The sequence below is a fragment of the Dipodomys merriami genome, unplaced genomic scaffold (genome assembly GCF_024711535.1).
Source record: "Dipodomys merriami isolate MVZ:Mamm:240054 unplaced genomic scaffold, mDipMer1.0.p SCAF_28, whole genome shotgun sequence".
Taxonomy (NCBI): domain Eukaryota; kingdom Metazoa; phylum Chordata; class Mammalia; order Rodentia; family Heteromyidae; genus Dipodomys; species Dipodomys merriami.
This window is the reverse complement of record NW_027204270.1, coordinates 12,738,248-12,752,496: the sequence shown is the minus strand read 5'-3', so window position 1 is coordinate 12,752,496 and position 14,249 is coordinate 12,738,248. Positions and strand designations below refer to the sequence as shown.

The 14,249-nt window shown below is 53.1% G+C and overlaps 1 protein-coding gene and 1 pseudogene across 3 annotated transcripts; one reads left to right on the top strand and one right to left on the bottom strand.

Annotated features, from left to right (window-relative positions):
* Positions 1-305: 305 nt before the first annotated feature.
* Paqr7 (progestin and adipoQ receptor family member 7) lies at positions 306-12,273 on the bottom strand. 3 transcript variants are annotated; one of them, XM_070037590.1, is made up of 3 exons: positions 11,968-12,273; positions 5,084-5,181; positions 306-1,366 (listed from the first exon to the last, which is right to left on the bottom strand). In XM_070037590.1, exon 3 carries the CDS (start codon positions 1,343-1,345, stop codon positions 308-310), a length of 1,038 nt encoding a protein of 345 aa, XP_069893691.1. In that variant the 5' UTR covers positions 1,346-1,366; positions 5,084-5,181; positions 11,968-12,273; the 3' UTR covers positions 306-307. The 3 variants fall into 3 exon arrangements, with proteins under 3 accessions (XP_069893691.1, XP_069893693.1, XP_069893692.1); XM_070037592.1 differs by lacking the exon at positions 11,968-12,273 and adding an exon at positions 9,778-9,828; XM_070037591.1 differs by lacking the exon at positions 11,968-12,273 and adding an exon at positions 6,726-7,136.
* LOC138838482 (U2 spliceosomal RNA) lies at positions 10,949-11,125 on the top strand (annotated as a pseudogene).
* Positions 12,274-14,249: the final 1,976 nt, after the last annotated feature.

Sequence of the window (14,249 nt, the reverse complement as noted above, 5' to 3'; positions counted from 1 at the left end):
TGACCAGCCCCTGTGGTATGAGGCAGTGGATGGGCAGCCAGCAAGGGGAGGGGTGGGATGGAAGGGGGTCCACACCTTCATCTCTCCCTCTCCCAGGTCAGGGAGCTGGGCAGGCCCAAAAGATCCTGGCCAGTCTTCAAGCCAGTGTGACCTTACCAACGGAGGTGTGTGCAGTGAGTCACCGTGGCCAGACATAAGCAACTTGACCAGGCCTTGTTCCCATCTGGAGCCAAGCCAGGGCCCCCTGCCTACCCCAGCCCCTCTCTCATTCTCCCTCCCCTCCCCACCCCCAGCTGTCACCCACCCTTCACTTGATCTTCCGATGGAGTTTGCGGCGCACCAGCTGGCTGAGAAAGAGGGCAGTGAGCACACTGCTAGCCACAGTGAGTAGGAAGAGGCCGGAGAAGTTGTGGGGCCAGCGAGTGTGCAGAGGCTCATAGATGGGCCGCCGGGCCTCATAGTCCAGCGACACGGCCTCCAGCTGAGCCAGTGTGCACAGCACCAAGAAGACGTGGAACACCTGGTGGCCTTGCCCAAACATGTGGCAGCTGCCGGGGAACCAGCGCTCAGGCATGACGGTCGAGAAGAAAGCCGCAGCCAGTAGAAAGAAGACCACCTGGCACTTGTGGTACAGAAGAGCCGGGTCGTCCGTGTCCAGGTGAGGGGACATCAGGATGCGGTGCACCACGGGGCTGATGTCCAGCGCGTAGGCCAGCGCCGAGGGCACCTCCTGGCACATGCGGCCCAGTACACCTGGCTTCTGGGTATACTTGTTGTAGCAGGAGCCGGCACAGGAAAGCCAGGCGAGGAAGGCAGCCGTGGGCAGGAAGATGGCCTGCACCTGGGCATGCCAGGCAGGTTCAATGGCATAGTAGAAGTGTGCCAGGGCGCTGCCAAACTGGTACACGGCCACACCCACATAGTCCAGGAAGAAGAAACTGTAGTGCCAGAACTCCGACTTGGCCTGCAGGAGGTGTGCCAGGGCGCTGAAGGAGAGGTAGGTGAAGGAAGCCAGGACGATGATGAAGAGTGGCAAGGCGTGCGGGTCCTCCTGGAAGTCCACCGTGCCCACCAACACGGCCAGCCGCAGCAGCAGCGCCAGCGCAGCCAGCAGGTGCGTCCACACGTTCACCGCCTCGTTGTGCTGCTGGAAGAGCGTGCGGAAGTAGAAGCGCCAGGTCTGGTGCAGAGGCCGGTACCCCGCGTAGATGTAGGGCTTCCAGAAGAGGGGTGGCACCTCGGCACGGCCCACCGTGAACACGGGCTCTGGCTGCACAGGCCCCTGGCCAACCTGCCACAGACTGGACAGCAGGTGGCTGAACCTCTGGGCTACCGCCATGGCCATGGCTGAGACGTGAGGAAGGAGCTGGAAGAGAGACCAGAACGAAGTCAGGTGCACCTACCCCAACCTAGCCCCCTCCAGCCCAGGTCTTCCTCCCTCCTCCCAACATCTCAGTCCTCGGGTTTGAGGAAGAAAGAGTGGTGGACAGGAAGAGCTCAGCTCCCCCCTCATGCGAGCAAGAAGACTGTTATTCCTAGCTACCACGGCGGCCAAGATCTGACAAACAGGGTTCAAAGCCAGCTTGGGTGTTTGTAAAGATTCTTATCTCCAGTGAACCATCGAAAAGCTCCAGTGGAGCTGTGGCTCAGGTGGTAGAATGCCAGCCTTGAGCAGAAAAATCTAAGAGACAGCACCCAGACCCAGAATTCAAGACCCAGTACCAGCACAAGAAAAACAAAACAACAGCTAGGCCCTGGTGGCTCATACCTGTAATCCTAACTACTCAGGAAACTGAAATGTGAGGACGGCAGTTTGAAGCCAGCCTGGGCAGTAAAGTCTGTGAGACTCTAAGCTCTAATTAACCACCAGAAAACCAGAAGTAGAGCTGTGGCCCAAAGCAGTAGAGCACTAGCCCTGAGCAGAAAAGCTCAGGGACAGCACCCAGGCCCTGAGTTCAAGCCCCACAACCAACAGAAAAAAAAAAAGAAAAACAAAAGTAATATCAATAAAAAAGAGATAGTTGCAGACTGATATATCCCAGGAGGTAGAACAGGCTCCCTGCCTCACCCACTGCCTCCCAGCCTAGGCCCCACACAGCAGCTCCAGCTGTTTTCTCTGCTGATATATACCTGTCACTTTGAATCCAGGAGATGAGGACAGGCCCTCCAAGCCCCTGGGAGCAACAATGACTTCACTAGCAGACACACCACTCCCACTGCTAAGCGCTCTGCTGGCTCTGCCTCCCCTAGCCCTGGTACTCAACCACAGTGCACTTCAAATCCAGCCACAGCCTCACCAAACTCTCCCTGCCCACTGCTTCATATACCTGTAGCTTTACACAGGTTGTCTCCTCTAAGATATTTTCTTTCTTTCTTTTTGTCAGTCATGGGGCTTGAAATCTGGACTTGGGCACTGTCTCTGAGCTCTTCAGCTCAGGGCTAGTGCTCTACTCCTTGAGCCACAGCACCACTTCCAGTTTTCTGGTGGTTCATTGGAGATAAGAGTCTCATAGACTTTCCTGCCCAGGCTGACTTTGAACCGAGATTCTCAGATCTCAGCCTCCTGAGTAGTAGGATTACAGACATGAGCCAGCATCGCCCAGCTTGGCCTACCTGGAAAACTCCAATTTGATGGGAATCTTCTCTGTTCTCATATCTCATGTTGCTCCCCTCTCAGTCCATTCTTTCTATGTATCCCAAGACCCTATATGAAGGACTTGCCTCTAGGCCTATTCTTTCTATGTATCCAAAGATGGAATAAGAAGGATTGACCCCCGCCCCCACTGTTTTCCCAGGTGCAAACAGATACCAGGCAAGCCACCAAAGAGATGTGTAGACTGCCTGACTTGGGCAGGGCAATCTACCTGAGCCTGGCTGTAAACATTCCTTTGTGGGCCCAACTGAAAAGCCTCCCACTTCCCTAAACCTAATGGCTTTTTTATTAACCTCTGTCTCCTTGCTCAGACCTCACAAGAACCCAACTCCTGTCCCAGCTCTTTGCTCAGTCTCCAAGCCCACAGGAAGGCTGTGTCCCTTGCTACTCTATCTCAATAAACAGTCCTCACCTGTGCAAGATTGAGTCCAGCTTGTTTCCTTCCTTTCTCCTCCATTTTCCTAACACTATTCATGTCTCTGAACCCATTTCTATAGTGCTTTCCTTCTCCCACCCCCCATCTCTGTGCTTGAGTTAGCTACAATCTGATCATCCTTTGATGGTTGGAACACCTGTGAACATTACAGCTGTCACCGTGAGCTCAGTAAGAGTAGTTTATCTTGTTACTTTGTGACCGTCTGGTGTTCAGCAAAACTCAGTGTTTGCTGAATGAAAGAACCACCTAACAGCAATCTCACAATGCACCCCACCCTTCCTTCAAGGCTTCACCCAAAAGCTACTTTTCTTTCCTGAGAAATATCCTCCCAACTCGCCCCCCCCCCCCCACACAGCCTACAACTAATCCTGGAAGTGGAGGTGTGGCTCAAGTAGTAGAGTAGGCCAGCCTTGAGCCAAAAAAAGCTAAGCAAGAGCATGAGGTCCTAAGTTCAAACCCCACTACTAGTACCACACACACATACACACACCCCTATAAAAACAAGCCTTATCTTCAACCCCATTCCCAGTGTTCCTAGTTCCTCCTGGGCCCTCCTCTCACTGTCCAATGGCCACTAACTCTAAACAGACCAAAAGCTCACCAGCCCCTCATCCGGGTACACATGGCCCTCCCATCACTTTCCAATTAGCCCCAATGACTGAACAGCCCCTGAACAGAGTTCCTTTCCATGCCTTGAAATCCGCCCAGGCCAGGACAACGCTCCTGCAGGGTCCCCGGCCTGTCCCTGCACCTCTGACCTATGACGGGTGCCACGGTTTGTCTTCCATTTTGCCCCTCCACATGCAGCATGGGAAGAGGGCACCGCGGTGAAGGATTTGACCTTTGCCCTGGGGAACCTGATGACGTGGCGGGGTGACACCGGGACAGCAAAGGCTTGCACAGCACCCGTCCCGTGCTAACACTTTACATGGAACTAATCAATGGAAGCTTCCAGTGAGGCTCGTGATTCCCATTTACCAAATAAAGAAACTGAAGCACCAGGTGTTAACTATCCTACCCACCTACCTAGGCAGAGTGGAGCAGCGCACTTTACCCTCAGGCTGTGTGCTTACTAACTTCTACAAGCATCGTTCATTCTATGGACTGTGATGGTACCCGGTGCCTAATTTAGGCTTACGCTCATTCATTAACTCCAAAGCCCATTGAAAACCCTGCCAGACAAACTCCACCACCACCTCCACCCCCCAGCCACCTGCTCCCACAGAGCCACTCTGGAAGATGCGTGTGAATCAGACAGCCAGGTCCTCTCTGGCAAACCATCTTCTTATGTTTCTGGTTACTCAATCTCCAGGGAACCCCCAGCTTACTGCACCCACTCAAGGCCCCATGCCCTCCACACAGTAGGCCCAAAGCTGGAACCCAGAGACAGCATACTGAGACGGAGCTCCCGCTGCTCTATTTCCTTTAGACCTCAGGCAGAGGCCCTGGACCCACATAAATGCTTTTCCTTGCAGAATTTATTTTCCTCCCCAAATCCAAGAGAAAGACAAGGATCAGGCCCAGGGGTCCACCCTGAGCCAAAGGGAAGGGGGCGGGCATTTTAAGCAGTCTGCCCATTAAACTGCCAGGCCTTGCCTATTCAAGGCAGCCCAGCCCAGCCCAGCCCAGCGCACCTCACAGGCCCTTCCAGGCCTAGTAAATTGCACTAGGCTACCTGGGGGTGTTTCTCTGGAGCCTGGGGGTGGGAGGGGGGACTGGGAAAAGTCACCAGATGGGAAGCACTGTGGAAGACACTTCCACAGGTGAAGGGCAGGGCTTTACAGAATCTGGAGAGGTCATGTGATATCATCAGAGGGTGGGACTAAGGACAACCTCCCATCCCTCTCCCCCTCCCTGCACAACTCCCACACAGGTACAATCCAGGCCAACCTGTGTCCCCTCCTCACCAGACCTCGTTGCAAGCAGCAGCTCACTGGGCATGTCTGCAGAAGACATGTGGAGGAGGCCAGGGCTGGCCGGAAACTCTGACTTACCAGAGGACACAGAGCAAGTCCAGAGCAAAGATGGCTGGGAACTGGGTATCCAGGGCCTGGCTGATGGATGTCAGGCAAACTTGGCCGATTCCTGTCTCCTAATCAGAAGAGAAAAGCATTGGCGGGGGAGGGGGAAGAAGAGAGAAGCTACTTTCTTGTACAGGCTTATTGGGAGATAAACTTCAGACAACCAGGTTTGACACCTGATTCCATAATGTACCAGCTGTGTGACATAAGGTTAGTGACTCACCTTTTCTGATCCTTAGCTCCTTCACGTGAATTACATTAGCCACCTGACAGATTGCTGCCAGTTATCAAGGATACCACAACGAAGTTTTAGCACACTTCAGGGACACAATAAATGATCCTTCACATTATCAATATGAATAGCAGTAATTTTGGAAATATCCCCAGCCTAAGAGATTTCCCTGACATTTTCTAAAAAGTCAGCCCAGCCCCTTGGTAGTTAGTGTCACAGTTTATTTCACCTCAAACTTTTCTTTCTTTTTTTTTTTTGTTAGTCGTGGGGCTTAACTCTGGCCTGGGTGCTGTCCCTGCGCTCTTCAGCTCATGGCAAACACTCTACTGCTTGAGCCACAGCACCACTTCCAGTATTCTAGTGGTTTATTGGTGGTAAGAACCTCACGTACTTTTCTGTCTGGGCTGGCTTCGAACCGCGGTCCTCAGATCTCAGCCTCCTGAGTAGCTAGGATTACAAGTGTGAGCCACCAGTACCCAACTCACCTCAAACTTTTATCCCTAATGGTGTATTTAGGGACCAGGAAAATTGGCTGAAATTTGGCCTGGGCGCTGTCCCTGAACTCTTTCACTCAAGGTGAGCACTCTAACACTCTGAAACACAGCACCATTTCTGGTTTTCTGGTGGTTGATTGGAGAGAAGAATCTCATGGACTTTCCTGCCCCAGGTGGCTTCAAATCACGATCCTCAGATCTCAGCCTCCCGAGTAGCTAGCCAGGTTTACAGGTGTGAGCCACCAGGGCCCAGCATTCGTTTTGTTTTTTGAGTCAGGGCCTCACTATGCAGCCTGGGCTTGCCTCAAAGTCAAGATCATTCTGCTTCAGTGCCATAAGTATGGATTATAGGCATGTGCTACTATGTGTGGCCACGAGTTCCTTTTCCCACATCTCCTTCATTCTACTTCAGCCACACCTCCATTTTCCTGCCCAGGCTGGCTTTAACATCGATCCTCACAACTCAGCCTAGTGAGTAGCTAGGATTACAGGCCTGAGCCACCAGCACCCAGCTCCATCTCCTCTCCTGAAACTCAAGGTCACCTCCTCGTCTCCCTCTTCCAGGCCTGCCATCCCTACCTCCCTTCACCTTCACTTGACACACCTATCTAAAGGTTGTCATAGCTCCCTTGTGGCAAAACAGAAGAATGGGCTGTGTGTGCAGTGCAGGGCAGTGGGCTTCAGAGAGGGAGAGGCCTCGTCACTCCATCTGCAGACTTCACGTCAAGATCTGGCCTCATGACCTAACAGCTACAGCAGACAGGCTCCCTGTCCTGAAGGGCTCTCCCACACAATGTCAGTTGGCCTAGAAGATCCAGACAGGAGGGAAGCACCTGGTACCCACCCTGGAGAAATGGAAAAGCCCGCTGCCCAAAAAGTGGGCACCTACCACTTGCCTCTGAGATTTCTTTCAAAAGAAGCCATGATCCTCTCCCTGGGTCCTTCAAGTTTGTAACTTGCTGGGTGACTTGGAAAAAGTTCCTTAACCTCTCTGAGCTGGTTCCCTGATTACAATCAGAGGGCAAGATCAGCTATCTCCTGGACTCTGGTGAGAGCAAAACAAAATCCCAGATGCTCAGTGTGGACTCTGGCATGGGGCTGGGTCTGGCTCAGCCCCTCAAGGCCCTAGATGACCCTTCCCCTAGATGGCCCTACCAAAAGTCAAAGGAGAAGCACGGTGCCAGTGGTTCACATCTGTGATTGCAGCTACTCAGAAGACTGAGACCTGAGGATCAAGGTTTAAAGCCAGTTCTGGCGGACAAATATAAGAGATTCTTATCTCCCATTTACCAGCAAAAAGCCAGAAGTGCAGCTGTGGTAGAGTATTAGTCTTAAGTGAAAAAGCTAGGCACAAGTGAGAGTCTCTGAGTTCAAGCCCCAGTATAAGCACAAAACAAAACAAACACAAAAACAAAACACCCCTTAAGGGAGAGAGTACATTCACCAATGACTTCACAGGGGCCTTGAAGCTCTGGGCCATTCCAACAGTGTTGATTTTAGACCTACTCTGTGCTGAACGCTAGCATCTCAGTAGTGAACAGAGCAGTTCAAAACTGTCCTGGAGAGCTAACAGCAAATTAATCCCTAAAGGTGAGAGATCAGGGTATTATTACTCTGCCCCCTTGCAGTTTAAAGCTAACTCATTATCAGCATCAATTGGTTAGACTTCTGCCTCCTTCCTGGCATACAAAATATTCATTGTTGCTTTTCTGGGCTCTGATTATTCAGCAATTCTCTTTAAGACCATTTTATCTTGTGGGAGAACAAAGTCTAACCTCAGATAAAAATAATAAGGCCATGATCTATTATACAATGTATAAATATAGCAAAAACATCTTATGCTACCCCATCAATATGAATAACGTTCATGTTTCTTATACCAGTTAAAAAATAATAATTCCAGTATCCAGGAAGTTCAGATAGGAAGATTAAAAACTTTGTAGTTCCCAGTCAGGGACATAGAAAGTCACTGTCTGTGTCAAAAATAAATAAAATTTTAAATTTTAAATAATAATAGACATTGGCTAAATAACTAGGATTCTAGTTTTTTAGGAGGCCGATGATGTCATTTGAGGCCAACTCTGAGAAGAAAAGTTCCAAGACCTTGTCTTAAAAAGAATTAACATTGCTGGGCGTGGGTGGCTCTCACCTGTAATCCTAGCTACTCAGGAGGCTGAGATCTGAAGATGGAGGTTCAAAGCCAACCCAAGCAGGAAAGTCTGCAAGATTCTTACCTCCATTTAACCACCAGAAAACCGGAGGTGGCGCTGTGGCTCAAGTGGTAGAACGCTAGCCTTGAGCTGAAGAGCGCAGGGACAGCGCCCAGGCTCAGAGTTCAAGCCCCACAACCGACAAAAATAAAAAATAAAAATCAAGCCCATATTTGTTATGCATAGCTCCAATCCCTGCTACTCAGGAGATTGAGTGAGGTAGATCACTTGAGCACAGGAGTTCTAAACCAGTCTGGGCGCACAGCTAGAGTTCATCTCAACGAGATAAATAAACAGACCATGACATGGCTGGCCAGGTCAAGGCCCATTGTGCAGCGCAATGAATGCTTCCAGGGGATGCCTGTCTCACAGAGTTCTCCCACAGCTCTGGCGGGCCCAGAGGCTCCCCATCACCCCAGACGGGGACACTGCTCCTCTGTCAGACTCCCCAGGCCCAGTGCTCCTGCCTTTCGAGCATGGCAATACACCCCAGGCACCCAGAGGTGGACGCAGCCTGGACAAGTCCCAGCAGGCCCCGGGTGTCCCAGCAACAGAGTCACCACCCCTCGGTGTCTTCCAGGCCCAGAAATGTGATGGGAATGAACCGCGTGATTCCCAAGGAACTTCCCTGGAGCTCAGCTCTCACCCGGGCTTTGAACAGACCCTGAGGAAGAGACAGAGCCCAGAGAGGGTGGACAGGCTGGCTGGGGTCACCCAGCTTGGGGCACAGGAAAGGTGGCTCCGCGCAGCCAGGCTGGACCGGGCGACCCTCATGGAGGTGCAGCTGATCTCCAGTGGACCAGGGTCCCTGGTTGGGGTTCCATGTTTGCCAGGTGCAGTCAGGTTCTGCGAACCCAGCAAATGCCCCACGGCCTGGACCTGAAATTCCCCCCACGGTCTCCAAGGTCGCACAGGGAAATCCCTGAGGTCTCCAGAGCCGCCCCCCACCCCTTCTCCCAGAACCTCCTAGACTCCCCTCTGGGAAGGGACGGGGTGCTCCCTGCGCTGGCACCCCAGCACCCTGTGGGCCCCACACCTGCCACCCCAGTCAGCTCCCAGCCTGTCACCATCCCTGTCTCCCCCCAGAGCTGCCTCCCGGCCCTCCACAGATGGACAGGCAGACAGACTGACAGGCAGGTAGGCAGATAGGCAGGCCGATAGGCAGACAGGCAGACAGATAGGCAGGCAGATAGGCAGATAGGCAGGCAGATAGGCAGACAGACAGACAGACAGACAGACAGGCAGGCAGGCTGATGGACAGGCAGGCAGGCAGGCAGGAAGACAGACAGACAGACAGGCAGGCAGGCAGGCAGGCAGGCAGACAGACAGACAGACAGACAGGCAGGCAGTCAGGCAGGCAGACAGACAGGCAGGCAGGCAGGCAGGCAGACAGACAGACAGACAGGCAGGCAGGCAAATGGACAGAAAGGCAGGCAGGCAGGCATACAGACAGGCAGACAGGCAGGAAGTCAGTCAGACAGGCAGGCAGGCAGATGGACAGAAAGGCAGGCAGGCAGGCAGACAGACAGACAAGCAGGCAGACAGACCGACAGACACAGACAGGCAGGCAGATGGACAGAAAGGCAGACAGGCAGGCAGACTGCTCAGCGTCCCTCCATCCACCTCCTCCCCTGCATTCCTCGGCGCCCCACTTCCTCTCCACCCCTCTCCCCCAGACGCCCAGGTCTCCCCGGCCCCGCACGTGCGGAGCCCCGGCCCGGCCAGCCTCACCTGCGGCGGGGCGGAGGCGCGATCCGCCCGCGCGGCGTCCGGGCGGCAGATATAGGGGCGACGGGCCCCGCCCCGGCGGAAGCGGGGAGGGCGCTGCGGGCTCGGGGCGGGGCCGGGCCAGGCCGCCTCCCCGCGCCCGCGCCCCGCCCCGCCTCGGCCCCGCGTCCGCGCCCCGCCCCGGCCCCGCGCCCGCGCCCCGCCCCGCCTCGGCCCCGTGCCCGCGCCCCGCCCCGGCCCCGCGCCCGCGCCCGCGCCCCGCCCCGGCCCCGGCCCCGCGCCCCGCCTCGGCCCCGCGCCCGCGCCCCGCCCCGCCTCGGCCCCGCGCCCGCGCCCCGCCCCGCCTCGGCCCCGCGCCCGCGCCCCGCGCCCGCGCCCGCGCCCCGCCCCGGCCCCGCGCCCGCGCCCCGCCTCGGCCCCGCGCCCGCGCCCCGCCCCGCCTCGGCCCCGCGCCCGCGCCCCGCGCCCGCGCCCGCGCCCCGCCCCGGCCCCGCGCCCGCGCCCCGCCCACCCGCAGGCCGCTGGAAGCGTGGAGTCAAACCCCCGAGGTGAGCGCGCTTTGTGCGCGCGCTCCTCTGGCCGCTGAGGGGCTCTCACTTGTTGCCATGCAGTGTGCAATCCCAGCGCACTAGCGGGACCCCGACCCCTTCACCGGGTTCGAACACAAGGGTTGCAGTGAATATATAAATAATCAAAACCACTTAATCTGTCAGGCAGGATGTGCGAACCTCTAGTCCCGGATGCCCGGAGACTGAGCCAGGGATCCCTTGACATTCGGAGTTTGATAATAAAGAAAAGAATTACTGGCTGGGAAGGTGGCTCAGTGGTACAGCGCTTGCCTTGCATGCATGAGGCCCTGGGTTCGATTCCTCAGCACCACATAAGCAGAAAAAGCCAGAAGCCCGTGGCGCTGTGGCTCAAGTGGTAGAGTGCTACCCTTGAGCTGAAGAGCTGAGGGACAGCACCCAGGCCCAGAGTTCAGGCCCCATGACTGACATACACAAACACACAAACAAACAAGGAATTACATCCTCACTACTCATGTGGATAGCAAAAGCAGCCTAGGAGATCTTCACTTAAAACAGAGAGGGCAGAGACAATTGAAGCAGACACAAGGAACACAGCCCGCCCCAGGGAAGGCAGACTATTATCTGAGTAAAAACACATGGAAGGCATCGTTCGCTGCCTTTTAGCTAAGATTGAGTGCAGTCTGTTCCTATCGTTGAACATCTGATTTATTCTCTCTCAGGTCAGAACAGTAGAATAACTGGAATTTTGGAGCAGGGAGATAGAAAAGGAGCTTGCTTCACTCACTCCACCTGGTAAAGTAGTACCTCAAGGATCACTGCACACAAAAAAAGTACTTTGGAAGATGGCTTGAATTGGCTTCCATTTCTAGAATACCTGCTCTATGCTGGATTTGTTGTTTTTTTTTCTTTACCTTATTTATTTATTTATTCATTTATTTATTTAGTGGTACTGGGAATTGAACACAGGGCCTCTTACATGCTAGGCAAGCACTCTACCACTTGAGCCATGGGTCCAGCTCTGAATTTATTTTTTCATGATTTTCTAATTAGCAGACTTTAGTTGTACAAAGTGGGGGAGGGTTCATTGTGACAGGTCTATATATATCAAACTCACCCCTTTTTTTTAAATCTTCCTCCCTCTCCTCATTCTGAAACAATTTCCTTGAACTTGGGTTTTGTTTGGTTTAGTTTTGTACCAGTACTAGGGCTTAATTCAGGCCTTGGAGATGAATCTCTTAGATTTGTGTTCCCAAGCTGGCTTTGAACCTAGATTCTTAGATCTCAGCCTCTTGAGTAGCTGGGATTATCAGTCACAAATGCCTGACTTTGAATTTGTTTTTAAAGCAACAGTTATGTGCCAAGCAATATGCTTGCTGGGATGACCTCTTTGACAATGCTATGAAAGGCTAAAATTAACTCATAAGTTAGTATACTGAGGCCTAGAGGGGTGGCAAGCCGACTGGTAGAATCTCATTTAAGCCCCTGGAATTCCTCTCTGGCAGGTGTGATGGCCCCGGTAGCAAAGCAGACCTGCAGAGGAGGAATGACAACTCCTGTCGCACAACTGTGGATGTGAATTAGGGAATTCACTTACTGTGGGTCTTAGGGAATTGATTAATAAAACGTTAGCACAGGTGTCAGTTATGGAGAACTTGCTACCTACCTGTCAGGCCCGTTACAAAGCCCCTCCTTTGGGCTCTTGGTCCTCGTGGTTGTTCTGCATTATCTCAGTCTGTGGATGAGAAAAGAAGCTCAGGGTGCTACTCCCCCAAGGCCACCTGGTGGATTAGAGGCAGGCTTGGACCCAAGCCCAGCTCTTATCTGCTGCACAGAACTTGATCCAAGGAGTGACCAATGAGGCAAGAACGAAGGCTTCCTTCTCTTCTCTGCCCTGCCCAGTTCCAGCTTCTTTCCCCCTTTCCTTCCCAGGAAGGGCAAGGACGGCTCCAAGGACAGGGCACCAAGGATACTTCCCCCTGGCAAGTGGGTGAGGATAATAACTTCCCACTCCAGAAGCCCAGGCCCCCATAATCCTTTGAGCTCAGAATCCTGTGAGTCACTTGGCTGCCATCCCAGTCTCAGGCCTCAGAGAAACAAGGTCTCCAGGGAGACTGGATTCCTGGACAGGCATAAGCCCAGCACTTAACAGGTGTCAACAGGCCTCAGAATCAAGGCTCTGAGCTGGGGACCACAGGAATGGCTTCCAGAGACTCCATGCGCATGGCATATTTTCATTTTTCCTTATGGCTAATATTTCATGGTATGTATGTACAATATTTTCTTTCTTTTTTTTTTGTGCCAGTCCTGGGGCTTGAACTCAGGGCCTGGGCACTGGCCCTGAGCTATTTTGGCTCAAGGCTAGCACTCTACCACTTGAGCCACAAGCCACTTCCAGCTTTTTCTGTTTGGTACTGAGGAATCGAACCCAGGACTTCATGCATGCTATGCAAGCATTCTACCACTAAGCCAGATTCCCAGCTCCTGTACCTTATTTTCTTTATCCAGCCATCTGTTGTTGGGGCCCTCAGCTGATTCCACAGTTTGGCTATTTTGAACAGTGCCACAATAAACATGGGCATGCAAGTGTCTCTTTTTATATTGATTTATTCTCCACTGGACATATACTTAGTAGTCATATGGCAGGGTGATGATGAAGGTCTATTTTTAGTCTTTTGAGGAATCTCTGTATTGATTTCCATCGTAGTTGTGCTAGTGTACATGCCCACCAACAGTGTATGAGGCTCCTTTCTCCCTGCATGCTCACCAGCATTTTGTTGCTTTTTTGTTTTTGTTTTTGTTTTATCAGTCGTGGGGCTTGTAGTCAGGCCTGAGCGCTGTCCCTGAGCTCTTTTGCTCAAGGCTAGCCCTCTACCACTTTAAGTCTGAAGTGTGTGTGTGTGTGTGTGTGTGTGTTTGCGCCAGTACTTGGACCTTGAACTCAGGTGTGTGTGTGTGTGTGTGTGTTTGCACCAGTACTTGGACCTTGAACTCAGGTGTGTGTGTGTGTGTGTGTGTGTGTGTGTGTGTGTGTGTGTGTTTGCGCCAGTACTTGGACCTTGAACTCAGGTATGTGTGTGTGTGTGTGTGTTTGCGCCAGTACTTGGACCTTGAACCCAGGTGTGTGTGTGTGTGTGTGTGTTTGCGCCAGTACTTGGACCTTGAACTCAGGTGTGTGTGTGTGTGTGTGTGTTTGCACCAGTACTTGGACCTTGAACTCAGGTGTGTGTGTGTGTGTGTGTGTGTGTGTGTGTGTGTGTGTGTGTGTGTGTGTGTGTGTGTGTGTTTGCGCCAGTACTTGGACCTTGAACTCAGGCCCTGGGCACTGTCCCTGAGCTTTTGTGCTCAAGACTAGTGCTCTACCATATCAGCCCACAGTTTCACTTCCTGCTTTGTTAGTGTTTAACTGGAGATAAAAGTTTCACAGGATTTCCTGTCTGGGCTAGCTTCAAACTATGATCCTCAGATCTCAGCCTGCTGGGCAGTTAGGGTTACAAGTGTAAGCCACCAGCACCTGGCAATAACCCGACTTGTGAGGAGGGGTCCCAAGCTGCATTATTAAAACGTTCTTGCCTCCTACAAACCCAGGAGCCTGGCTGGGGATCACAGTCTCAGCGGGTTCACAGGTAGCTGAAACTACAAAGCAGGTGAATGGACTTTCAGGAGAGATTCACAGCTTTGAGGCTTCCTGAGATGAGTGTCCTTAAGTGACTTCCTGGCCACAGGAAACAGCATGTCTGGAGCAGGGCTGCGAGCTCTGGGTCGGTCTAGTAAATGAGCTGTCTGGCTGTGGGGCTGGGCACAGGGGACCTGATAGTAGCAGAGATCACAGGCTAGGCTTTATTGGAGGGCAAGTATGGGTCTGGAGTCAGGGATCCACAAAGGACTCAAGGAGACCAGTTGCCCTCTGAGACCATGGTTGGATGTCTGGCTCTTGCCTGAGAATCT

Excerpts from the sequence above, each read along its gene's own strand:
- Paqr7 (XM_070037590.1), bottom strand. The coding sequence starts at position 1,345 with ATGGCCATGGCGGTAGCCCAGAGGTTCAGCCACCTGCTGTCCAGTCTG.